We start from the raw sequence: 27,904 nt of genomic DNA, 5'->3' as shown, positions 1-27,904 counted from the left end.
TATTTGAATATTCGAGTAAAATTTGAATATGATCGATCCTGGTTCGAATTTTTTAAACTTATTCTAGAAAAAATATGTTTTTTCTTTCTGAACCCGACGTTAAAATTTTGCAGACGGAATCGATCTAATCCATCGGAACTGGCTCGAATTATCCCTCTATTATTCACTCCCATAATGGCCAAAAGGCAAAAACTGAATTTATTTATTTATTTTTTCAAAAGTAAACGGTTTTCGGGAATGCTCGCCAAAAGCTTAGCTGACCCTTGTTTTCGGCCATGGCCATGGCTATGGAGCTTGAGAGCGGCTTGAATCGCACTCAGGAGAGAAGCAAGGAGAGAGTGAGCTTAGAAGGAGAGAAAGTGATATTGGTGCCATACACGGAAGCTCACGTGCCGAAGTATCACCAGTGGATGCAAGACCCGTCACTTCTTGAAGCTACAGGGTCTGAGCCCCTTACCCTCGATCAGGAATACCAGATGCAGCTTTCATGGTCACAAGACCCCGACAGTTACTCTTTTTCTCCTTTCTCTCTTCCCTTTTGCGGATATTTGTGGAAGTTAATGTCTATTTAATTGAACACTAAGGAAAATGGCTGTATTTTCAAACGTTTTCTTCATCCGATGTTTTTATCCTTTCCATTTATTTCTGAATTTTGATGTACTGAGTAGAGTGTGGATGGTTTTTCCAGAGTTGGTTTCTTAATGGGTATTCTATCCCATTTTGTTTACATTCGTGAAAGACAGTTTGTGCATTGGGTTTTGTTTTTTGTTTTTTCTTTATTTCAATTTGTTTTGGGGAAAACTTCCTTGCACTTGGCATGAACAATATGAAAAATGGCTTTATTTCCAAACATTGTCATCAGGCAGGGGAGTTTTTGCTTTATCTTTCAATTTTGATGTCCTGAGCTATGGCTGGTTTTTTTACAGAGCAAACCTTCATTGTGTTGGATAAGGACTTGGTTGTTGGAGAGTTTACACATGGAGAACCCCATGTTGAAGGTACCTTAAATTTTCACCCATCATAATTTTGAAATTCTTTTAGGTTGAGAGAAAATTGAAGAGTGAAAAGGGGAACAGAATTTCATCTTGTGACTCGCTGGATTTGCTTTTGATTCTATAAAGAGAAAAGAAATTCTTCACTTGATAGCTCTTATGCTCCCCATCTGGAGTAATCATGTTCCTCAGATTACATGTTCCAACAAATATGTCTCCTATTTCATTTTAATTATTACTGCTCGAATGCTCAATATTGTATCATTTGTTTGATTTGGATGTACTGTTAATGTTTGGGAAACCAGTATATATTACAGAGAAGTGTTCTTCTTTCAAGCAACTTATTTGTTTTAGGTATTTTGCAGGTTTATAAATGCTATTATGTTGATTTTTTTATAGAAGTTTTTGTAGCAGTTTCTTTTTGTCCTGATACATGTTCATTGCAAACAAAGGAAGCAAGAGCACTTATCAATCTGCCAGTAGGTAGATTTAACAAACACAAAGTTTTGCAATCATCAGTAGCTACATTGGACTTATATGACTCAATTTGAACTAGCGACCTCTTCTCTTATTTAATATATTCTGCCTATCCCACATGGATACTTAAAAGAAGTTTGCAACATAGGCATTGGCCCAATAGCCCATATCCACTAGATTACTTGACATGCCTTTGCACATGATTAGTTGGTGGGACACCCATAATATTCTGTAGAATAATATTTCTTGCAAAGTAATTATTTAATGTAGAGCTTTTGTTGGTGGGACGCCCATAAAATTCTGTAGAATAGATCACACACTTGAGTTGTATTAGAAACTGTTGAGAATTAGAATTTATTCTTTGTATTTATTGTATATTCCTAGGGCTATCTAGAGTAGTTGTTAGGTGAATGTAATTATCTCTCATTTACTGCTTTGTCTTGTACATACCCTATAAATATGATAGATGGTAGATCAATACAACTACTGACTACATTTTTCAGTAATCTCTCTCATCTCATTATCTCTAAACTCACATGGCATCAGAGCCACTCCTCTGATTTTTTAGGGTTGTGTTTCATTCCAGCCTCTCACTTTTTTCTAGTGATGTCTGCTTTAGATTGTAAGTCCAGTGCCATTTCTTCTATTTTCAGTGGAACTCCTATGATTACCATTGAGAAGTGACGTGGGCTTTCAAGTTACAAGTCCTGGGCTGCATCAGTTTGTCTTTGGTTCAAAGGACAGGGACATTTGGATCACTTGACTCAGTGGAAAGTAGAGATTCTTGAGGCTCAGCAGTCTGCTTGGGTTAATATTGATGCACAGTTGTGCTCCTTGCTATGGAATTCCATTGATCCCATGTTACTTCCTCTTTACCAGTCTTTTGAGACTTGATTTGTTGTCTGGAGTAAGGCTGCCACCTTATACAGCAATGATTTTCACCATTATTTTGATGTAATTACCTTTCTTGTTAGTCTGAAATTGGAAGACATGGATGATACTACTAATGTTAGCCGCATGAGTCCCTCCGCCAAGAATTTCACTCTCTAATGTCTACTACTTTTGATGTCTAGGAAGAGGAGTGGGACAAACTATTCATGGTTCTTACTTCATACAATCTTCGTCCTACTGTTAGTCATCTCCGAGAGCAAATTCTTGGTGGATCATCTCTTCCAGCTCTGGATGATGTCCTTGCTCATCTTGTGTGGGTCTCTTTTAACAATATGATTTCTCCAAAACCTACTTCTAATGGTTCAATTTTGGTCTCTCAAAGTTCTACTCAATGTAGGGGTGGATGTACTGGTCCTAGAAAACATCCTCGATCCATTTATTGTAACAAGTTGGGTGATACTTGAGATCATTGTTACAGCCTTCATGGGTGACCCTCTCATATTACCAATGTTAAGACTTATTCCACTCCCACTGACGGGCAGCCACTTGCTTCTATACTCTTGACTAGAGCTGACTATGAAGAGTACCTCTGTTTCCAAGTTGACAAATGCCTCTGTTGCCTAGACTGGTAATTCTATTGCTTGCCTTGCTCATTCTTCCCTTAGACTGTGGGTTATTGGCTTAGGTGCTTCTACTCACATGTCTAGTAACAAGAATCTCATCTCATTTTACTGATTCCATCTCCCTTCTAGCAGTTATCACAGCTAGTGGTTCTCCCACTGTTGTTAGAAGGCATTGGCCAGGCTTCCATTTCTCTTTCTATTAATTTCTTTATCTCCCTAAGAGTCCTTACAATCTTGTTTCTGTTAGTCAACTCACTTGTGCTCTTCATTGTTTGAATATCTTTAGTGATGTTTCTATTATCTAGTAGGATCGGAGTTTGGGTCTGATGATTGGCATTGAGCATGAATCAAGGGACTTTACTACTTTCCACCTATTATATCTCTAGCTGCTTGCACTACCATCCTACCAAATCTTGTCCACAATTGCCTAGGCCATCCTAATCTTTCCATACTTTGGAAGATGCTTCCCTCCCTTTCAACTTTACAGTCTCTTGATTGTGAGTCGTGTCAACTTGGAAAACAATCTTTGTCTTTGTGTCCTAGTCGTGTCAAATAATCAAGCTGATGCTGCCTTTAAACTTGTCTACTTTGATGTTTGGGGTCCTAGTCGTGTGATGTCTAGTCTTGGTTTTCAATACTCTTAACTTTTATTGATGATTATTCCTGTTGCACTCAGTTATATTTTAAAAAAATTCATTTAGAAGTTCTCTCTATGTTTCAATCTTTTTGTGTCGAAATAAAAAATTAGTTTGGTATTTTTATTTCTAGATCGCGAAGTGATAATGCAAGGGAGTATTTTTCTACCCTATTTCAACATTATTTATCTTTTCAAGGTTTTCTTCATCAATCTTCATGTGCTTATATACCCCAGCAAAGTGTTATGGTCGAAAGAAAAAAATTTAGCATCTTATTCAAGCCGCTTGTACCCTTCATTCTAAATTGCCTCACCATTTTTGGGGCGATGTTTTCACTGCTTGTTATCTGATTAATTGCATGCCCTCTTCTGTTTTAAACAATGCAATCCCTTACTCTACTTTGTTTCCTTCTGCCCCTGTGACCTTCCTCCTTGTGTTTTTGGGTGTCCTTGTTTTGTTCATGATTTGACTCTTGACAAAGACAAACTTGCTGTCAAAGCCATCAAATGTGTTTTTCTTGGGTGCTCTCGGGTCCAAAAAGGCTATTATGTTTTCCCCTTGTCTCTTACAAATACATTATCTTTGTTGATGTTACTTTCTTTGAAATCTCTCCTTATTTTCTCTCCTTCGAGTTTGAACAGTTTGTGTCTGAGGTCCTACCTCTTCTTGACCTTGATTCGCCCCTAATCGACAAACCACCCATGCTCATACATATCAATGCCGCTTTCACCCTTCCTCGAAGATTGGCCCTAGTAATATACCTATGGACTTGCCCCTACTCTAGCACCGGCTCCTACTTAGGTCTTGCATCCTTCTAATTATGCCCCCATTGCTCTTTGTAAGGGTACTCATTCTACTGGTAATCCTTAGCGTATTTATAATTTTTGAGCTATCATTGTTTATCTCCATCGTATATTGCATTTGTGTTTTCTTTGGATTATGTTACCACTCCTAGGAATGTCAATGAGGCACTTTCCCATCCTGAGTGGCAGCAGACAATGCTTGATGAGATGGAGGCCCTTTATACTAGTCATATTTGGGATCTAGTGGCTTTGCCTCTTGAGAACTCATTGTTTGGTTGCAGATGGGTGGTTACCATCAAGTTTGCTCTTGATGGCTCTATTGATTGGTTAAAAGCCCGGTTAGTTGCCAAGAGTTATACCCAAATTTTTGGCCTTGACAATGAGGACACCTTTTCGCCAATTGCCAAAATTGCATTAGTTTGCTTACTCTTGGCAATTGTAGCCATCAATCATTGGACTCTCTACTAGCTTGATATCAACTGCTTTCCTCCATGGAGAATTAGAAGAGGTGTATATAGAGCAACCTCCTAGGTTTCTTGCTTAGGGGGAGTCTGAGAAGGTTTGTAGACTATGTAAATCTCTTTATGGACTTAAATGATCTCCTCGGGCTTGGTTTAGTAGATTCAGCATGGTTCTTCAAGAATTCGGAACGATCATCGGTATTGTTGATCATTCTGTATTATATTTTCACTCACCATCTAGTCAATGCATTTATCTAGTTGTTTATGTGGATGACATTGTTATTATAGGCAATGATCAGGATGGGATCTCTAAACTCATGTCATTTAATGACATCCTTTTAAACGAAGGATTTGGGCAAGCTAAAGTACTTTTTAGGTATTGAGGTAGCTCAATCATCAACCGGAGTTGCTATATTACAGCAGAAGTATGCTCTTGATATTCTGAAAGAGATAGGTATGCTGGATTATCGACTGGTTGAAACTCCTATGGATCCAATGTCAAATTTCTACTAGGAGAGGGGGAGCCTCTTGCAAACCTAGAAAGATACTGGAGACTGGTTGGAAAACTCAATTATCTCACTCTCACATGTCTTGATATCTCTTTCCTTGTAAGTGTGGAAGTCAATTCTTGGAATCTCCATGTGATAGCCATCAGGAAGCTGTAGTTTGCATTCTTAGATACATCAAGGTCCCCAAGTCAAGGACTCTTATATAAAGACAAGGGGAATTCTCAAATAATTGGCTATGGTTATAGTGATGAGGATGACACCCAAGATGACACTCAAAATGTTGGGTATAGCGATGTAGATTGGGTTGGATGCCCAATTAATTGAAGCTCTACTTTAGGATATTGTGTGTTTATTGGGGGAACCTAATTTCTTGGAAGAGCTAGAAACAAAATGTTGTTGCAAGGTCTAATGCTAGAGCAGAATATCGTGCCATGGCCTTAGCTACATGTGAGCTTATCTGGTTAAAGTAGCTTCTTTAGGAGCTAAAATATGGGAATGTTACTAGAATGGATTTGATTTGTGACAATCAGGTTGCGATGTATAAAACCTCAAATCTAGTGTTTCATGGAACTGAACACATTGAGATAGATTATCATTTTGTGAGAGAAGATTCAATTAGGATGTCTTGCTACGAAATTATTAGCTCTAATGATCAACTAGCAGACATATTAACCAAAGGTCTTCCAAGACCTTGAATAAAGTACAATTGCAACAAGCTTGGTGCATACGATCTATACACACCAGCTTGAGGGGGAGTGTTGAGAATTAGAATTTATTCTTTGTATTTATTGTATATTCCTAAGGCTATCTAGAGTAGTTGTTAGGTGAATATAATTATCTCTCATTCACTGCTCTGTCTTGTGCATACCCTATAAATATGATAGATGGTAGATCAGTACAACTACTGACTACATTTTTCAGTAATCTCTCTCATCTCATAATATCTAAATTCACAGAAGTGAAGAGCTGGATATTCTGATCGACTTCTATGATATTCAACCCAATCTGCAAATTCCAACCCTTGCACATTATTGTCTTTGCTGTTCTTTGTTTTTTTTTTTTGACAAACTTTTCTGTTATCACTTTATCTATCAAAGTCCTATGACCAATGTCTTCATCCAAGGCGAGACATTTTCACCAGAATTGCTACAAACTTTTCCATCTGAATCCTCTACAATGTTGTTATTGGCAAAACATAGATTAGAACAAGTAGTCAAGCACTGCCAGTTTATCACTAACTAATATGGAATAGTTTTTTATATAGTTCATTTTTTTTTTCTATATTTACAAATGCCTTTTGTAAATTCATTAATGGTGTATCATGACGCCAGTTTTCATTGATATGTTGTGAGCATGTAAACAGAACCATTTTAAAATAGAGTTAGATTTAGTTGGCTGCTGTGCCTGTATAGTGTGCACTTCAGAATTATGTTCTCTGCATATTCTTGTCGTGGTAGGTTACTGTTGCTGGCATTTTTCCAGAGGCACCTGAAAATCCCTCCACTTCTAGGCCATCACATTTTATTCTTGTTGACAAACAGTAATAATTACTAATGAATATTACAAGAAGAATCATGCATTGGCTAAACAAAGCTCCAGAAGTTACTAAAAATTCATTACCTTTTTATGTTCATCATATTTTATTCTTGTTGGCAAATAATAGTAATCGCTCATTTTATGAGGAGGGGTATGTATATTATTTTTCAAAATATTTTTCTTTGATGGTTTTTGAAAAATAGAAAGCTATAGATTTTTCCTGACCCATATCAATAGAATTTCCTATTTTAGAACCTCAAAATAATTTGTTAAAGGGAGTTAATAATATGCCCCCTTTTCAGCTATGGTTGGGGATGTAAATATATTCATGAATGACTTGGATGATCCTCAGATGGCAGAGATCGAGATAATGATAGCTGAACCAAAGAGGTACTTGGCTTGACTTTTTATCATAATTGGGTGGCCTTCCTTATATTTTCATAAGAGTACTTGTTTTTTAGCTGTTCCCATGTTCTGTCTTTGTCCCATATTTCTGTCATTCTGTAGCAAGTGAATTCCATTTTTCTTGGGCGGGGGTCCTTAGTGAGAGAGACAGAGAGGCAAGACTTCTGTCTATCTATGTAAATTGAGATGTGGTAGTTGCTTTACCATATTTAGACTCTAGTTCATGACTTCATATATACAATAAACAGAGGATATATTAATTGGTAATGGTTGGAAAACATGTTTCAAAATTATTTGGAATGTGGCTTTTTTTATGCAAGTTCAGTAATAGCTTTATATTGAGCCAAGCGTATAAAATATTCCAGATCATGAAACATTTTAGAAAGTTGACATATTATGTTATTTCCGCCCCTTAAATTTCACCTCTAACCTAGCCCTTCCCATAGGAAAGGAAGATGCACACACATCCATTTACACACACAAACATGTCAAAGGCAGGTTTGAACTGGAACTTCTTCCAAGAGAGGGAAGTGGTGCTGTCATGGTAACAGCTTGAGTTTAGAGTATTACATTTTCTTGCACTCATTTTCTATAGCTTTGCTTTTTGCTAGCATAGCCGTGGCAAAGGACTTGGAAAGGAGACTGTTGTGATGATGATGGCATTTGCAATTGAGAAATTAGGGATCAACATCTTCCGGGCTAAAATCGGCGAATCAAATGCTGCATCCCTTACCATGTTCCAAAAATTGGTTTGTTCGTTTCCTCATTTTCATATACTGTTTGCTAGACAACGCTATAGGTCTTAGAATCATGCATGTAACTTTTCTGCATGGTTATCACACAAGTTAATGCTTTCATTGGACAAATTGTTCCTCCTATTGACCATTGACTATCCCCTTTCTCTGAATACTTTATCTGAAATATTTGTGTTCTTATATATTTAAGATTGATTGAATAAAGTGTACAGGGTTTCATGGGCAGATATTTTCTTTTCTAGGATTAAAAAGATTTTTTTCCTAGCTACAAATAGCTGTTTAGTTCTCGAAGATTGACATGCCTCATTGGTTTGCTGTAGGGTTTTGTGCAAACTTCATGTAGCAACATTTTCAAGGAGGTGAGAATTTCTTTTATTTCTGTGGCCTCCTTAAACTGTTTTACATGCTTGTGCTCGTTTAGAAAGAAATACTAATTGATTGATGGTTATTAGTTGCATTAAAAGAAATGTAAATTCTTACTCTGAAATCAAATCAATCATTGAATGGCTCTTTTCATGTTGTAACTGTGTTGATCTACTTTTTAGTTCATCTTGTAAAGTTTGGCTGAAGATGTGGCTTGGAGAATTTAAGGTATGAATAGAGAAGAAAAATCCACTAGACTTAATTTGAACATGAAAGCTAACAGTCAATGGAGAATCTCTGGGAAAATAAGGAACTTCTGATTATAAATCAAAGACGTCCTTTACATGCTATCAAACAACTTATTTATATGCTAAAGAATTAACCAAACTCTCTAGAATATCTGGACCACTAAGAAACTGACACTAAAAGTGGCACAACAGACCTGAACATGCTGAATTAAAATAATAAAAATATCAGAAAATGAGACACAGACTGAACCACTAACATAACAGGCTCCTCAACTTGAGGAGCACTTAAAACATGCAAATAAACCCTAAATAATGAAAATAAATTATGCTAAATCATGGTTGGACACGTGAGTTTCTTCTAGCATAGGTTATTTCTTTTGGCCAACTTTTTTTTTGGGCCAACCTCTTAGCACAGGTGATAAGTGGTGGTCTGTGAATATGTGCTGTACTTTAAGTGACACCAATTTATAAACTCTAGGACACTAATATTTTGTGTGCAACTTGTGGATGGAATCCTCATTGACAAACTTAAAACTCTCAAATTGAAACAATCCTGTTTCTGCTTTTGGTGCTTTTGGTCCTCTACTTTAGGCTTTAGTAATAGGGGTGGGCTGATTTGGATGGCTAATCCCATCGGTAACTAACTAGATTAATTGAGTGCTTGATGTTGCTCGTGAATTTCATATTCAATATGATTCATAAAGTTATGTGTTGAGGAATGGAAATCTGAGGCACATATTCCTACTTAAGCGTAAATTAAAATGTTCCTAGAAGGAAGTCCAAGGACTTAAATACAATTTTGGTCTCCCTCGCTTAGAAATCAATTTGTCTCTGTTGATTTAAAGCTAAGTTTCCCCATTGATTAATTAAAAACGCTTCAGTTAAACTCTTCTGGAACTGATCTGTGAATAACTTTAATAAAATTCAAAAATCATTTGTGAAACACTTGAAAGCCATGTCTAGCCATCTCCTCTTCCATTTGCCCAAAGTATCACTCGTCTCAATTTGTTCACATAGTTGAACCATCAGGGCTTCTCTCTCATTTGCCAGACTTTTCAGCCAAGTTCTTTGTGACTGAGGCTCAGAAGGTTGAGAGCCTTTTGCCATTTAAGAAGCCCTTGCCTTTGGATGACCCATAATTGAAATTTAGCAAGTCAATTGAGTTACCTGAGTTTTCATTTTTTTCATGCATCATCATCATCATCATTGTTTTGGTGAAGGAGTTGTTTGAGTTTTTTTTTTAAATTAAAGTTAGTTCTCCAAGAGCATGAATTCAAATTAAATCAATCCTTAGTCTTTTATCATGTGGAGTTTATTGAATTGATATACCAGAGCTTTGGGGAACAACCAAAGGGGGTTCATTTGGGTTGGATTTTTGGGGCAAAAAAACAGAGAGTTTGAATATGGGATTTGGCCTAGCGAGGAATAGTACGATTATTTGTTAACTGTGAAGAACATTTTATATTTCTGTAATTACAGAACCAAATCCATGAACTTATCCCTAAGGGTGGTTGAAAGCAAGAGATAGTTGTTACTGTTTTCTTGGTTACTTCAATGTGTTTGAGAAGTTAAGAGTTGAAAGATCTCACCTTCAAGCAAACATGAATCTCACTAAAGCTTTTTACCAACAAGCTACTCAAGAATTAGAGCTGCTTAACATGCTTGTTTGTACAAATCACTGATAAATCTCTCGTCTTTTTACTAACCTTTTGTTTGGATAGGGAGGAAAATATGGGGAAGAGAATGCTTGGAAGGGAAGCTTCTAAAAATAGTAAAACTTTTTACTATACAAATTCCAAACAAAGCCTAAAGTACTGTGAGGGTAGTAAGGATGATAGGTTAGTCTGGCTTTGATGAGCCCTAGGTGGTTGACCTCCAAGTGCCCGAATTCAAGAAGAATAATTAAGAATAATGAAAGTCTGGTGGTTCACCAGAAAGATCATGTTTCTTGGCATTGGGTTTCTGGTCATCAGTTACAGTGGGTTCAATTTTTTGACAAATGAGAGGGGATGAGCAAGCGTATGATTTTCAAGTGCCTTGTAATATTCTACGTGTGATTTTTGGATATCATATTGAATTATAATGTGACTGCAAAGTGCCTTCCTGCCAAGCGTAAAGGTTTTAGTACTTACTAAGCTGGAAGGAAATTTTATTGAACTGCTGTGAGACTAGTGATGCCATAGAGTAGTGAATATTGGATATTGAAGAGACAACAATAGCAAAAAAAAAAAAAAAAGATGGTAAGCAAGGATGAGAATATTAAGATGAATGTGTGGTCATACAATAAAAACAAGATAGAAATGATTGTATGCGAGAAACATTGGCATGGCACCTATCGAGGAGAAACTAGCAAAGAATCGGTGGGTTTGGACATGTGTAAACAGGGCTAAGAGAGGTGGGAGTAAGAAGAGTTGAACAAGAAAAGTTTTTATCCCTATGAAAAGATACAGATAGTGACCAAAAAGAACAATTGAGGAAGTTGTCAAACAAGATTTCATGGTAAATAATGTACTTGAAAAATTAGTTGCTGACTGAGCACATTGACATCACTTAATCCGTGTAATCAAACTTCATTTAGTGAGATAAGGCTTGTTACTTTGTATTATAATATTTTGGATGGCAAATGATAGGCCATGTATCCAATTCTACTTTTATATATTACATTGATATTGAATAGATGAACCAAAACTAGCAAACCAACAGAAGTTGGGTCTAGTGAAAGAGGTTAGTCTCTCATAATGTGACGGATCAAGGTTTGAATCTTTGTTGAGAAAGGCGTTTGGATTTAGCACCTGACTATACTTTGAACAAGATTGCTTTCAATAGAATGACACTTGTGAGCAATAAAAAGAAGCTAAAATTCGAAAATTGCATTATTGATCCTTTTTTTTTTTAAACCTTTTTAAGCATTGAAGCTGCTTTCTTTCACTTGCACAAGAATAGTTGATGATGAACTTGTTCACTAATTTTTCATAGGTGACTTTAGAGTTCAAAGTAACACAACCCAAGCACGAGGAGATGCTGGCTTTGATGGGTGGTGTAGTCAAACACACATGAAGCCATCAAACGTTTCTGGCACACATCTTTTCTCTGATAGAATGACTCTTCTGATATTTTCATGTTCTGATGGTATATGGCTTTTAGATTGTCCATACGATGTAGAAGATTCTGAGTTCTGATGTTAATGATTGGTCATTTAACTGATCTTGCCTTTCTCATCTGAAACACTGAACTAAAAGCTAGTTAGCTAGATACTAACACTTGCATTTCATGTTCCATAAATTGCATGCAGTTCCCTGCGAACAAACCGTAAGCCTGTGATGTTGATTATATATAAAACACATGAATTTTGTGTTTGATATCAGGCTCTAAATGAAACTAGCGTGCGTCTCTTTCAATATATAGAGTTTGAGAAATGAGTTGTGCTATTTATGGCTACAAGTAGTGCAAGTTGTTAATTTTTTTATATTATATTATGTTTTATACATTTTAATTATAAATGTATGATATTTGTGATTCTTTAACGGTCATGATTGTAATATTGAGTTAAAATTGATGTCAACCATACTTTGGATTTAAAATCTTGGCGACACAACTTCCTTTCCTATGTTTGGATTTGAAAGTATAATAGCTTGGAGAGGGCTTTGATAAGTGATAACATGCTAGATAATAAAATGATCTAGTTCAACCAATGGTAGCTGCAAAAATTCAATAATGGAAGATAATAGTTGAAGTGGAGTTTTTTTTTTTTAAATGTAATCTTTATGATTTTTATAAATTCTTTGACTAATTGTTCTAGTTTATTTTTTTAAAAAATGTTTTTTTTTTATGATTTGCAATGTTATTAAAGCTAATCTTTATAACAATCATACACAATCAAGAATTCAAGATTAGTTATGTAAATTTAGAATTGTTTACACTTCTGCGCTTGAGTGTCTTAAGAAAGTGCAAAAGTTTTATAATCTTTGTTTCACATTCATTAGTTATGTGACGAGCACAAGTATAGAGAGAGAGTTCATCTAAAAAAATTAGTCTATTAAGAGGGAGAATTCTTTAAACTTATAAATTTCACACTATTTGTAAGGCTCTCTAATGTGGAACTCGTGATAATGCCACCCTATCAAGAGCCGGTGTTTCTATTGGCTTCACTCCATGGCGCTTCACTTGAGCTTTTGCCGATCAGAACCCTTCGTGGGTGGCCCTTTTTGTGACATTGGCCTCTCAATGAAAGCATTAATGTGACGAGCACAAGCTCAAAGGGAGATTCCATCTCAAAAGAATAGCCTGTTAGGAGGGAGAGCTCTTTGAATTTATAAGCCTCACACTACTTATGAGGTTCTTCGATATGGGATTTGTGACAATGCCACCAAAGGGAGAGCCCATCTTAAAAGACTAGCTTATTAGGAGGAAGAGCCTCTTGAATTTATAAAACCCACACCATTTGTGAGGCTCTTCGATGTGGGACTCGTGACAATGCACCCCATCAAGAGTCGACGTCCTTAATGGCTTCACTCTACAGTACTTCACTCGGCCTTTTGTCAGTCAGAACCTTTCATGGGTAGCCCTTTTCGTGACATCGGCCTCTCAATGAAAGCACTAATGTGATGAGCATAAGTTCAAAGTGAAAGCCCATTCCAAAAGACTAGCCTGTTGGGTGGAAGAGCTCCTCGCACTTATAAACCTCACACCACTTGTGAAGCTATTTGATGTGGGACTTGTGACAATGTCACTTTGTCAAGAGTCGATGTCCTCGGCGGCTTTACTTTACGGCACTTCACTTAACTTTCTGTCGGTCAGAATTTTCCCTGGGTAGCCCTTTTCATGATACCGAACTCTCAATAAAAGCACCAATGTGACGAGTACAAGCTCAAAGGGAGAGTCTATTCCAAAAAACTAGCCAATTAGGAGAGAGAGTTCTTTAAATTTATAAACTCCACACCACTTGTGAAGCTCTTCAATGTGAAACTCGTGACAAATTTCAAGTGCAATACTTTCACATTGTGTTATTAGGCCCCTTAAAGTTTGTCATTTCAAACATGATAAATGACCATAGGCTAAGTAAACGTCTATTAATTGGCATGTATATTCTTCTTGAAGTAAAGTTGAACAAATTTGAAATCAATAATATCGATGAAAAAAATCTTGTGGGTGTTATTTTGTTTGATTCACTAATGGTCAGTCGTTAGAGAAACTATCTGTATATAGCTTAGAATGAAGAAGCTACATTTGCAATGAGGGAGACGTTATACGTGGAGCCAAGGTTTCATTCTACTCATCCCATTTAACTTGCCAACTGTGAATTGTTTTGGTCAATTTGAGTGATTTAACAATCAAAGTTAGTTTTGGTTATATTAGGCCTCCATTACACTCATTTTGAAAATATCATGGCAATAGTGCTCATGCTAAAACTTAAAAATACCATATTTGTCTAGAGAAAAAGTAGAGATATATAAATTTGCCCTTTAGTTACCCTAGAGTAAATATTTAATTAAAACAATGGTTAAGGTATATTTTTATTCTTGAACTATTTTCTGATTAGCACCCAATTCCTAAACTACTTGTTATAATAATTTTGCTCTTAAAATAATTAAAATGTATTATATTTTCCTTGACATTAAATATTTCAATGTTGACTGCTAAAAATTTTGATTGAGACTTAAGTTTGACAAAAAATGTCACCTATCGTGTCAGGTGGGTTCAAAAATATATTACATTTTAATTAATTTTATAGGTGAAATTGTTATATGACAAATAGTTTAAAATATTGGGTGCTTCTTGAAGAATAAAAGGGCAAAAATGCACCTTCACTTGAATCCACCTAGCATGACATGTGGCATTTTTAGTTAGACTTAAGTCTCAATCAACATTTTTAATGGACAATGTTGGGGTATTTAATGTTAGAGGAAAATAAGCTACATTTTAATTACTTTAGGCAAAATTGTTATAACAAATAGTTTAGGACATTGGGTGCTCCTCAAAAAATAGTTTTGGACAAAATGCACCTTTTAATTATAAATTTAGTTTTTGAAGTTTAATATATGTAAATCAAATTCTTAAAATTTTATGCTCATACTCCTTATGATGTTATTTTCCCTTTAAACTATAAGGACTAATTGTTTATGGTTATAACTTGATCTTTTTCTCAAAAGAAAAAAAATTTGTGTATGGTTATAAAACTTCAAGAACTTAATTAATAAAGATTACATTTCTAGAATCAAATTGATAACAGAAATAAATTTGAAAAATCTCAAAAAAAAAAAATTATTATTCTTATAAAAGTATAAGCTAAATTAAATTATATTATAAATTTATAATAACTTAAATGTTAATATAAAAACATTAACAGGCATGCCTACACTCGCAAGTCATGTTTCAAATTAAAATATTTTATCTTTACTAATAAAATTTAGGTCTAGTGAAAAAAATTAATCTATCATAATATAGTGAACTAAATTTCAAACTCTTATTAAAAGATATATTTATATTTAATACTTGATCATATTTAAAACAAAATTAAAACTATGTTAGACTCTACCTTGACCACATAAAATTTCTCATGATCTTTATATAGCCAAAATATATTGGACGGGCTGGGCTCAAGCGGTTGTTGGGACCCCTTGACCTCTTCCCAATTTGTCTAAGTGATGTGTGTTCCACAATATGTAAAGGTGGAATCTGCCACATGCATGGGCCCCACCAAAGCACGTGAAAGATACTTACGTTTGTGTTGGTTTCGATTCTAATAATGGACGACACTGTGAGATCGCGAGTTGGATTGTGACTGTCACTTGTGAACATTTTTCCCCCCAAAATTAAACTGATTTTAAAGTCAATTTTCTTTCATTTAGCCATATATACTTGCTAATTTATCAATATATGTATCATATAAAATATTAATTTGAGAGATAATTTGTATTTCAAAACTAGACTAATATGATCATTTATATATATATATATATATAAGATTAACTTGATAAAAATTAAATTTAAAAGATCAAATCAATAACTGAGATATCATGTGGAATTAACTTGGCATCGGAACAAGCCCCAAATCCACTGCTTCATGTGTGTGTGTGTGTGCAGTCCCAACCTTTTCTTCTAACTCTACATGCTAAACAAATATATATATACATATATAAAGCTAGATAGATAATTCAAAACCTGGGATAATAGTATGATATGTACCTTCTTCCTCTCCCTTTATATCACCTGGACTTTTGAAATATCTAAACACTTGACTCCACAATTTTTTTTTAAAAAGCTTGAAAAAAATTATGCATACAGGTATGTTTATATCTTTTATTAATATATTTAGAAAGAAATAACAAGAGTGATCTTATCAGTATTTTCTTTATCAAGGTTTTGTTTTAGTGGATTTTCTTGATAAGGTTTTTAATGATGCAACTTTAATATATAGTATATTCTTTTTCATCTATTAAGATTTTGTCTTATTGAGCTTTTCTAAAAAAATTTTAATGAGACATAATATTTGTTATGGACAGTTAAAGAGACGTGTCATGTATGTGTCCATAACTTCTCCCAACTCTTAAATTTTGCTATTCGGTACTCCATAACCTCTCAGATAAATGGTTTTTTTAGCAATTTTAACACCCAAAAATTCATTGTCCAAGGAAAAAAAAAAGGACTATGGTTACAAACCATACACTCAAAGATTAAATAGAGTGCATTCATATTGATTAATCTTGTAATTTATTCCAATAAAACTTTTAGATAGAGTTGGAAACTTATAAATATATAAAAACTATTTACTATGTATTTTCCACATCTAAGTGAATGGGAATCCCTTCTCATTTACTCTCAAATTCTCTCGTATTCTTCATTAATCTCTATTTATTCTAATGTTTTTGTCTTATATTTTGTATTTTCATAACAATAAATAAATGTATGTATGTACACTAACAAATTTGGCCCCCTAAATGTTCATGATGGGTCCTCCCCTGTCTGAATATATAAATTGATAATATTGAATTAAAGATTATTAATAACATAATTAAAAACTTCTGACAAATATCAGGTGGGGCATATTGAATACACATGGCCAAAAGATTATTGAGTGCATAACATAAACATAATAATAAGGGACTAAAGTGATAAAAATTGAATGTAAATGATCAAATCAATAACTGAAATAAAATTTAAAGGAGTAATAAATTTTTATTATCAAAAATGAAAAATAAACTAAGAGGAAGTCATTTCTTCTTTAGGCCAGATAATATCAGAATATATAGATTGACAATATTAAATAAAAGGTTATTAATTACATATTTTAAAACTTCATACACATATCAAATGGGGCATAATGAATTATTGATTACACATGGCTTAAAAAATTATTGAAAACATAACATAAATGTAATAACTCAAAAAAATATAAGGGATTAAATTGATAAAAATTAAATTTAAAAAATCAAATCGATAATATGATTAATTTTAAGGAACTAAAGTTTTATCTTCCAAAATAGAAACTACACTAAGAGATAGTCATTTCTTCTCCAGGATAAATAATATATGAATACATAGATTGATAATATTGAATACAAATTTATTAATTACCTGATTAAAAACTTATGACAGAGACCAAATGGGGCACATTGAATTATTTTCTACATATGAAAAACAAAAAAGAATTATTGTGTACATAACAAAATGACATGTCGATGTTATATGACGAAACTAGTTTTTGGCAGTTTTGTAAGGGGTTCGTAGATGGTACATGTGTGGATGGGGCCGCTAGAATTGACATGTCGACGTATCCTTCAATGTTGCCCCTAAAAACGAAGCAAAATAGCCCTAACTGTCAAGAGCCTCTAACATTTGTTAAATTATAATATACTAGGCCCCACAAGCTTTCACGTGTCTTTTGAAGCTGCTTTTGAAACTGGCATATGGCTGTAGCATACCCATCAATGGGGTCTCTTCTTTGTGCAGTACAAGCTTCTGAAATGAGAGCCACAGTAAGGAACCAGATAACATCAGGAGGTGCAGCCTCCACTGCCTACTTGGCCGCCACTTGCAACGCTTGAACTCTGCCTTACGAGCAGAGAACAACTTTGTCTGACTGTAAATATAAAATCTCATATTTGTTTTTTTATTTCCTCTTAACTTTGACAATTCTCTCTCACGCTAAAGCTTGGTTCACTTGAAATGTTTATGGGCATGTGTTTGCAGAATGCGAAGCAGAAGCTGCCTGTGGATAAGCAAGTGACATGAGAAGATGCAGAGGGAGTGATTGGCACAGAGATTAGCAACAAACCGGACATGAAAACCACCCCGGTGGCATTGTAGCCTCCGTACATGGCAGCGACAGTGACCCTTAATCCAGGACCTGATCTCATAGGCACGTCCGGCTCCACAAACTTTCAGCCTTTGTGTGATCTCTCCATCAAGTGGCGTTGTGCCGCTAGTGTCGCCAGAGAGAATGAAGTGTTGCCAACGAGACAACAATGCAGTGGGAGCCTGGATTGCGGACGTTGATGAATGCTTTAAGGGGCAAACATGCATTTTAACCCTTACATAGCTTATCATAAGATCTCGAGTTTGAGTCATGTAATATGAAGCTGCAGTCATATCTAATAAATATGCTAAAGGGCATTCTGAGGTACTCGTGAAATTGTCATTGATAATAACGATCTCATACAGTAGTGGCTCGGATTAGTCTGTGTGGGTGGTGGTAATACTCCCAAGCATTGCAACTCACATTTAAAGTTTTTAATTTTCCGCCAATCCCTTTCTCTCCTCCTCTTCCTTCATCTTGGCTACCTCATGTTTTGACTCACCACCTACCTGCAAGCTTCACCGTCTCCTCTCTACTCTCCATCTCCACTTAAGCTTTCATCGTGTCTGAGTTTCGTCGGCCATCAATTTCCCTCTCCACCCTAACTTTGCAAACTCTCCAAGCTTTGTTATCCTTTCCTATGGCATCGCAACTGACATTTTCGAGTTTAAGATTTCACAATCCCATTCAGCCCTTCCCAAATCTTTTCTCTTCATTCCCTAGCTAGTGTTAATTCTTTTAGAGTTATGGCTCTAGCTTGGTGTGGTATAGTCAAGAACCTGGTGCATTCTGGCTCAGGTTTGTCTCGAGTTAGACTGGACCATGCAGTGATAGATTCAGAAAAATTTATTAGAGGGGGCAAAATTTATACTAAATATGAATATTAATTATTTTGAAGAAAATATAATTCTAAATATTAATAAAAATAATATATAAATAAAACGTATGATAATTTTAAAAATATATTAATGTCATTTGCATCATAAATTTATTTTATAATAAATATGAGTAAACAATGTTTTTAAATATGTATGCTCGATAATTTTAAAGAGAATATGGGGTAATTAATTTTTTATGGGGGGCAATAATAATTTTAAAGGGGGCAAGTGTAGTTTTAACTAAAACTTAGATAAAATTTTTATTTTTCTAGTGGGAGCAATTGCCCCCTCTATCCCCAACGTAGATACGTCCTTGGGACCATGGGTCTAAATAACCAACCCAAAGTTTATCAGACCAAGCTTTGAGTTAGGGGCTAACCCTGTCCTTGGGCTACCCCAGAAAATATGCTTTGTAAAATCGACCTAAAAGAGACTAGAAGAGGCATGAGATTCACTTATTTTTTTTATGGATATTAATATTATTATTGTGAAATCATCAATTTTATTTTTCTATGTATGTTTCCACGAGCTTATATCTAAAGAGAGAGAACATTTTTCCTCCACATTATCTTCTTTCCATTTTCTCTCGTCTCATTTCATCTCCTCTTAATTTTTTTTATTGATAAAAATAATTCTATATCATATACACTTTGTTATCGGATAAATGCTCCCAATGAAATAGTGAAGCTTTGCCCCCTTACTACATAATTGCATCTTCTTATCTCATTTATAAGTGATTTTCAATAAATTTTATCTAAATCAATGAAAGTTTAAAACTCATTAATTATGTCTAAAAATTTAATAAGCTTTTAACTTTGCTTTTTGTTTAGTATACATATTTTAATAACATACAATATTTTAATAACATATTTTCTCTTACCAACATTTAATGAGGGGTAAAAAAAATTGTAATAAAAATTTAATAATATGATTTATAAATAAAATAAAAAGTTTCTTCTCTCTTTGCCTTAATTATAAATAGGACCAAAGGGAGTATGATCCTTTTGGCATGCTGAAATTAGTTTTGAAATTCTCTTCTACTTCATGGTATAATTCACGTGTTGAAATAATGATGTGGTTATTAGAGTTTTTATATTTTTTTATAATTAAGCAAATTCTTCAACGTTTCCTATAAATATCTCCACCCACTTTTAATGATGAAGTAAAACTCTTTCCATTTATTTTCCCAAAGCCCCTTCTCTTGATAGCCACAATAGTCTATCATTGCTTCTTCATCGCTACTTGTTCCTCGTTCAGGCCCTAAAACTAATGCCACATCCAATTTGGGTCGACAATCTGCAGATTTTCATCCTTCTCTTTGGAATGATTATTTCCTTCAATATGCTTCTGACGATTTGGTATTTATGTTTCTACTTATATATAACACACACACACATTAATGTAGAAGAGTTTTCAAGGATGGAGTCTTGGAGAGAATTTTCTCTTATGAACCTCTTCAATAAAATTATCATTAACTTTGGTTTATATTCTTAACATTTATTTTCCAGCAATAGTTTTATTTTACTTTTCTTTTGCTCTCTCTTCTCTCTCTCCCCTCTCCTCTCCTCTCCGTCGTCCTCTGGAGAGATCTCTCCTTCCCTCTCTCCCTCCCTTACTTCTCTCTCTCGCTCTCTATATATATATATATCAGTCTTTAATCACCATTGGCCTGGCCTTCGTTTTTCTTTATTATTATTATTATTATTATTTTTTACATATTAACTACCGCTGCTACAGCCTGTCTTTGTATTTTGATTTCTCATCCTGTATTTTAAGTTTCTGCATATATTAATACAGGGTGTATGCGTTTCACCTGTAAGAAAAGAATTCATGGCTTAATGCTAATTATATTTATGGATTTGGATTTGGTGCTTATTTTAGGGAGACATTATAGTAGATAATTTTAGGGATGTGATTTATTGATTGGGTTTTCATTGGCCAGAAGAAGGTTATATATTGATTTAAAAAAAAATACACACACTAATTTGTATGGTGAGGGGGCTGCCCCCCTCCTCTTCCCATATATTTATATGGGTCTCAAAATATTTAGGCCCCTCCCTCCTCCAGAAAAGAAAAAAGAGGCCTTATATATCTAGATGCAAGATGTACAAAATTTATGTAATATTCCCTCACATTCTATTTATAAGGCAGGATAAATTTTTTTGTCCTATTTTTAAGTGTTGTCCTTAAATTTGTATCATAAGTTTTCTCTTTTACTCTTCAATAAATATTATTGAAAGAAGTATGTTATTAAAGCATGCATATTTATAGGGATGAAATTGAAAATTTATTAAATTTGTAAATTATTCCTAGATCCCAAACAACTAATCTAAATACGAAAAGCCCCATAAAATTATAAAATTATTTTGAATTCTCATGTCTTTATTCAAGTTATCACTTTGTTATATTAAAATTGCCACTTACTGTTTTCAATAATTGTTAGTGAAGTTGTTCAGATGACAACTAAGTGGCAATAATTAACAACTACCGTCTAACAGTGATTTACAATTTCAATCAAGGACATGGGACATCATAGTAATTTTCCAATTTCATAAAAATCTTATGTATTAGATTAATTATGTAATATCTGGAAGTGATTTTCTCATAATTTTATTATAAATATTATTTTTTATTTAAATCATTTAGAAACACTTGTTATATGTTAAAGTTTGTAGATTGGTTTATGATTTTATAAAATTTGAAGATCTTTATTTTTTTAGGTCATGTAAATTATTTTTAAAAAATTAATTATAAAAATATAAAAAAAGTCAATTTAACAATACATACATGTGCGTGTATTAAAAAAAAAAAAATTTGGCCCCCTCAACCTAAGGACTGGTTCCGCCCCTGCCTATCAGTTATCTACAAGCAAAGCAAAGAAAGCAATAGTTCTTAAAGCACAACGTATAACATAAAACAAAATTCAATACCCGTAGCTAATTTTTACTGTGTTTGTAATTAATCTTGATAACGACAAGTTCATTCAAACCACACATGTAGGAAGTTGATGATGAAACGAAGAAAAATATTGAAACATTGAAAGAAGAAGTGAGGAAGATTCTTGTTTCTACCATGGAGAAGCTCTTGAAGAAAGCTGAAGTGGTTGATTCAATTCAACGTTTGGGTTTGTCTTATCATTTTGAACCTGAGATTGATCGAGTGTTGAAGCAGCTTCACAATGATTATGTTGAAAATAATGAAATAACTCATATTAAAGATCTCCATTCTCTAGCCCTACTCTTCAAGTTACTAAGGCAGCATGGATGTCCTGTTTCATCTGGTATGCCACTATACATGCTTTCGATGTGCTCCAATTTCTTTTTCTTTTTGGAATTTGATTCCCATGTCAATATAAAAATAAACACCAGAAATCTTATTTCAGTTCTTAAAGAAATATTCCACAATTTTTTTTTGCTTGGCGTATGTTATTTAATAGACATATTTTTATTATGTTATTACACATACTAAAGTCAAGTGCAACTAAAGTCGTTATTTTGATAAAGGAATAGTCATTTTGTAAATCTATTTTTAAATCACAAATTTGCGGGAAGGAAGTGGTCATTTTTATTTCATTTTAGTCAATAACACAACCAAAATAGTTATTTTCTATAATAGTCACTGAGGGTAAATATGTTCTTTTCTCAAAAATTAAAATGCCAGACAAGCCCCTATGGACTAAATAATAGTCATTACATTTCATGATACTTAATTGTCACTTGCATATTTTGATGGTTTTTTTTTTGTCCTTCTCCCCTTAATCAATTCTTAAATTAGGGTTGGTTAATGTTAGACAGTCTTTAATTGAGTTAGACAATTTATTTTTTTATTTTTTATTTGGGAAAAATACTGAGAAGTCCCACACAAAGATTTCAATTACCTTAAAGTCCCATAAAATGTATAAATTACTGCCAAGTTCCAAATCAAGTATAATTACAACTTGACAAAAGAAAATGACAATTTGATATTAAACTCATATCATAGTTGTCATTTTCCTTTGCCAACTTGTAATTGCATGTGATTTAAAATTTGAGAGCATTTTGTGCATTTTATGAGACCTTTTGGTAATTAAAATCCTTACAAGGGACCTTGGAGTGATTTTTCCTTCTTATTTTTTCTAATACTTATCAATTAGAAAGCTGCACCTGCACTGTTTATAAGTTACTAATAATGAATTTAACCTCAAACTCTATATAATACATGGCATCTACTTGAATGGATTTTCATTTTTGATTTTGTTTTTAAAAAGGTTAAAATTTTTTTTAAAAATATTATAGGCTATTTCAAAAAAAAAATGATGGTTTTTTTTCTTTTGCTTTTGCTCCTGTTTAACTAATACACCCTTATCATCAACAGATGTGTTCAACAAGTTCAAGGATGAGAAAGGAACTTTCAGTGAAAAAATTACCTTAGATGTTGAAGGAATGATAAGTTTGTATGAAGTTTCCCATATGAGTATTCATGGAGAAGACATTTTGGACGAAGCACTTGCTTTTACCTCCCATCTTCTTCGATCCATCACCATTGAATCAAACCCTTTCTTGCAGCAAAACTCAATCATGTCTTAAAGCAATGTCCATATAAGGGAATACCAAGGCTAGAGGCACGAAAATACATCTCAATCTACCATCTTCATCCTTCCTATAATGAAGTTCTTTTGACCTTAGCAAAATTAGACTTCAACGTACTCCAAAAGATGCACCAAAAGGAATTTGGCAACATTTCCAAGTAAACTCTTGAGCTTATCGATCAATATTATATTATAACTTAGAAACAAGAAATGGAAATAAACATTGTTTTCCCCTTTTATTTTATTTTAACTAAATGCGTGAGTGCGTTGGATAATGGATTAATTACTAATATATCTTCGTTTTTGTGGTGGGTTATTATTATTAGGTGGTGGAATAGTTTGGAAGTGCCAAAAACATTTATCATATGCAAGAAATAGGAATGTGGAATGTTGCTTTTGGATTCTCGGGGTTTATTTTGAGCCTCAATACTCAAAAGCAAGAAGCATCTTGACCAAAGTGATTAGCTTGTCATCAATCATCGATGATACATACGACACTTATGGAACCGCCGACGAGCTAGAAATCTTCACTTCTGCAATCGAAAGGTTTATAAGTATATTCAATTGTTATGAGTTCTGAATTGCGTTTCACTGCATAAAAATAGGCTTTTTTTTTTTTACTGTTATTTTGGACCTTGTTTGATGGTTACTAAAAGTCAAATATTTAGGCATCATTTAAAGTCTTTGTCTTTATTTGATGGTTTTTAATTAAAAAAATTGTCAAATATAAGAAAATGCTCTTATTTGACACTTATTTGAAATAACTATCAAATAAATTTATCTTATTTAACTCTTATTTGAATCAACTGTCAAATATAAAATTACTTTAGTTGACTTGACAAGCTCAAATAAAGTGGTCTTTTTTTATGTTTGTTTTAGCAGTCAAATAAAATAACCTTATTGTCTTTTATTTCATACAATTAATTTATAAGTTAGGGTTTTCTACTGTTCGAACTTAAACTATTTAATGCTTGCAGGTGGGATATTAGTTGCTTGGCTGATCTCCCAGGATACATGCAGCTAATATATAAGGAACTATTGAATATCTTTGAACAAATGGACAAGGATATGGGGAAAGAAGGAAGATCATACGGTGTTGACTATAGCATAAAAGAAGTATGACCTTGTCCACTAACTGGATTTTAACAAATTGCTAATTCTCTTGTACATTTACTTTGTCAAAAGACTTCTTAGGAAAAAAAGTAGTAGCATGTCATTAATTTTTCACATAGATTACTATTTTATATGTCAGTTTATAAAGACGGTGCAAGCCCAAATGACAGAAGCGAGATGGTTAAACAGAAACTATATACCAAATACAGAGGAGTACTTGGAGACAGCGATCATGACGACATTTTATTCAGTGCTTTGCACAGCAAGTTTCATTGGTATGGAAGAGATTGTGACAGAGGACGTCTTCAAATGGGCACAAACTCACCCTAGAATTATCAAAGCTGCTTGTGTTATCTCCAGGCTCATGGATGACATTGTCTCTAGTGAGGTATACTTATAATTGTTCTTGATTCAATAAACTTCTTTTTAATTATCCTTTCACAATTTTTATGAGTAAAGTAAAAAAATCACATGAGAGAGAAAGTACTTTTTTTTTTAAAAAATGTTGCATTTAATAAAGGTAAACTAGGAAATTTATTTTTTTCAAGACAACATCAATTATTTAACTGTCTCTCTCCTTGATTCCAGAAGCACGTAGTTAGAACTGACTTATACTCCTTTTGTTTTCAAATATAAGCAAATTTTAACTAACTCACACAGTCTAAGAAAGTTTATTAATTCTAATAATTATGAACAAAATAAAATGTCCTTGTGATTAATGAAACAAGTTTGTCTCGTGAAAATAAGCTTAATTTTGGTAGAGGCAATTTGGGAAAATGTAATGAATACTTCTTCAATTGTGTAGTGTTGCTTATTAAAAAAAAAAAAACAATGAAGCATATGACAGTTTCTCTTACAGGACAATGGGGAATTAATATTATTTATTAATCTTGTCTTAAAAATATTTGATGAGCTAATTAATTAATGTAGTTTGAGAAGAAAAGACGGCACATCATGTCACTTGCTGAATGCTATATGAAGGAGCATGAAGTGTCAAGACAAGAAGCCATAGATGAATTTAGGAAGATGATTAAGAGTGCATGGAAGGATATCAATGAGGAATGTCTCAAACCTACTCAAGTACCTATGCCATTTCTTATGATAATTCTCAATCTTGCTCGCTTCATGGATGTGATGTACACCGATGGTGACAACTACACTCATTCTGGAGGCAAAATGAAGGACTCTATTATGCTATTGCTTGTGGATCCTGTCCCAATATGAGCTTACTACTTTGGAAAAATGGTTTCATTATATGTATGGTGTATTGTTTGTGTTTTTGTTCAATTAAATGTGTTTCATGGTGTGTTTTTTTGTTATGTTCAGGACAATAAAATTTTTTAATCTTTTAAATTTGTCTCAATTATCAATTTAATCTCTTAAGTTTAATTTTTATCAATTTGGTTCTTTCAATTTGGCTCAGTTATTGAGTTGGTCCTTATTATATAAAGAAGAGGTAATAATGTAAAAATATGTACTATTACAAAAAACATTTTTTACTCCGGTTAAAGTGACCTTTTTTAAAGAAAAAAAAAACAATCCACTTTCTACACTTGTTGTCTCTGTAACAGGTGTAGAAAGTGGCTTTCTACACCTATTCTAATTATAACTAGGGTAGAAGTAGTCTTTTTTTTTTTCAATAAAAAGGGGCATTTTAAATCATCTCCAATAATTAAAAAAATGTCCCTATATTTTTATTGTTATATAAATTATAATATATTTCACATTTATTTCAACCAAACTATAGCAAGTCATCATTTCAATGGATGGCAAGTTATCATTTCAACGGCTAGCCCAACCTATGTTTGGATTACCTTTCAACTGAGGTTGGGATAGCCCAAACCTTAGTTGAGAGGTAAAACTATTACATGCTTGCTTGGGAGAAGAAAAAAAAAAAAAAAATCAAACGGGCATTTAGCCTCCAACAAGCGTTATTCCTAAAGCCAGATTTTCGAGCTTTTCAACAGGCGTTGGATTTCTTTCTTCATTATCCTCTCACCCCACCTTTTACCTTTTACTTTGTTTTCACTTCAAGCATGCCCCGATTGTTGCCTCCAGCACCTTCCCGTGGACGTCGTTAACCATGTTGTGCTTGCTGCCACTGCCATCCGTGGAGGTCAAGGGTTCTGGATTGAGATAAAAGAGCTAACAGAGAGCTGACAGATGGAGTCATATGCGGGTGAGCCATGAATGGTTGATGAAGATTGAGATAGATGAAGATTGACAGTTGGAGAGGCGTTGCAGGGGAAGGTAGGAGTATAGATGTTGCTGCCTGTGAGAGTGTAGAGAAGACGCTGCAATGGTAAAGGGAGAAGTAAGTCACGAACTGATGGTGAATTGGGGGAGTGATAATAGTGTCTAGGGTTTCTAAATAAAAGTTAATAAATTTAACATAAAAAATATAATTATTATTTATCAAAATAAGTAATTTTAATATTAAAAAATGATTTCAACAAATCACCCCAGCCATTTTTAATAAAAAATGTAAATAATATTACATTTTATGTCAATTTAAATATTTTTTTGATAACATAAATAAAAATAATGTACATAATGAAATTAAAATAACTTTTTTTGGGCTAGTAAATTAAAATACCTTGCTTAAATACATAAATTAAATACCTTAATTTAGATTTAAATTTTAGATTTCAAATCTCATATTTAAAATTTTTGTATTTAAAATCTACCTTGATCATCAAGGTAGATGCATATTGTTTGTGATATAATTAGAGATCAACCTACAGATCATATAAATTGAATATTTTATAATTTATGAATTTATTTTAGCTTTTCATAATTGAATATTTAATATTTTTTACTTATTAATTGTAATTTTAAGTTTAATATTTTTTTACTTATTAATTAGTTAAAAATATATAAAAAAATTCATGTTTATTTTTGTCATTAAACATCTTAACTGACTTTTGAATTAAATCATCTAAAAAATTATAGTTTATCTAATTGACTTCAAAAAAAAGGTATCCAAATATAAATCACATTACATTTATCGACTTTTCTTTTAATATCAGTTTGCTAGCCTTAGTTGAATACCAACTTCAATTGCAAATTTTTTAATCTAAATACACACTTAATACCAAGAACACACCATGCAAAAAATACTAATTTTTAAAAGGAGTAATAATTTACTTTTTACAAACTATGACTTAAATGGTGTTCACAGTACATTTATATAAGCAATGCATCAACAAACACATGGAACAAACAAGATCAATTGTACATTTATATTAATTATAGGAAGCTTTGCCGGCCACTAACTATTATTACTATTATTTTAATTATTTCTTCCTAATAACAATATAAAAAACACCATGCGGAACATCATCTTTCAGGCC

At 33.4% G+C, this 27,904-nt stretch overlaps 1 protein-coding gene, 1 long non-coding RNA gene and 1 pseudogene across 3 annotated transcripts; all 3 read left to right on the top strand.

The window, feature by feature from the left end:
- The first annotated feature begins 213 nt into the window (after positions 1–213).
- On the top strand, positions 214–12,057 carry LOC129315584 (uncharacterized). 2 transcript variants are annotated; one of them, XM_054959401.1, is made up of 7 exons: positions 214–507; positions 927–998; positions 7,230–7,317; positions 7,779–7,830; positions 7,944–8,081; positions 8,408–8,446; positions 11,675–12,057. In XM_054959401.1, the coding sequence occupies exons 1-7, from the start codon at positions 276–278 to the stop codon at positions 11,753–11,755; spliced, it is 702 nt and encodes a 233-aa protein (XP_054815376.1). In that variant the 5' UTR covers positions 214–275; the 3' UTR covers positions 11,756–12,057. The 2 variants fall into 2 exon arrangements, with proteins under 2 accessions (XP_054815376.1, XP_054815377.1); XM_054959402.1 differs by lacking the exon at positions 7,779–7,830 and having other exon boundaries at positions 220–507; positions 7,949–8,081.
- Positions 12,058–17,636: 5,579 nt separating this feature from the next.
- On the top strand, positions 17,637–18,320 carry LOC129315105 (uncharacterized). The gene is made up of 2 exons (XR_008594380.1): positions 17,637–17,779; positions 17,888–18,320. It is a non-coding gene; the product is annotated as an uncharacterized LOC129315105 (long non-coding RNA).
- Positions 18,321–18,739: 419 nt separating this feature from the next.
- Positions 18,740–25,775, top strand: LOC129316566 ((-)-germacrene D synthase-like; annotated as a pseudogene).
- The last annotated feature ends 2,129 nt before the right edge of the window (positions 25,776–27,904 follow it).

This window comes from Prosopis cineraria, unplaced genomic scaffold, assembly GCF_029017545.1.
Source record: "Prosopis cineraria cultivar Desert tree isolate PC_DT_omini unplaced genomic scaffold, ASM2901754v1 PC7, whole genome shotgun sequence".
NCBI lineage: Eukaryota > Viridiplantae > Streptophyta > Magnoliopsida > Fabales > Fabaceae > Prosopis > Prosopis cineraria.
The sequence above is the reverse complement of the archived record's forward strand: the minus strand, read 5'-3'. Positions and strand labels throughout refer to the sequence as shown.

Coding starts and splice junctions, on each gene's coding strand:
- LOC129315584 (XM_054959401.1), top strand. CDS start 276: ATGGCCATGGCTATGGAGCTTGAGAGCGGCTTGAATCGCACTCAGGAG. Junction 7,318..7,778: donor ATGATAGCTGAACCAAAGAG/GTACTTGGCTTG, acceptor CCCTTCCCATAG/GAAAGGAAGATGCACACACA. Junction 8,082..8,407: donor TTACCATGTTCCAAAAATTG/GTTTGTTCGTTT, acceptor GGTTTGCTGTAG/GGTTTTGTGCAAACTTCATG.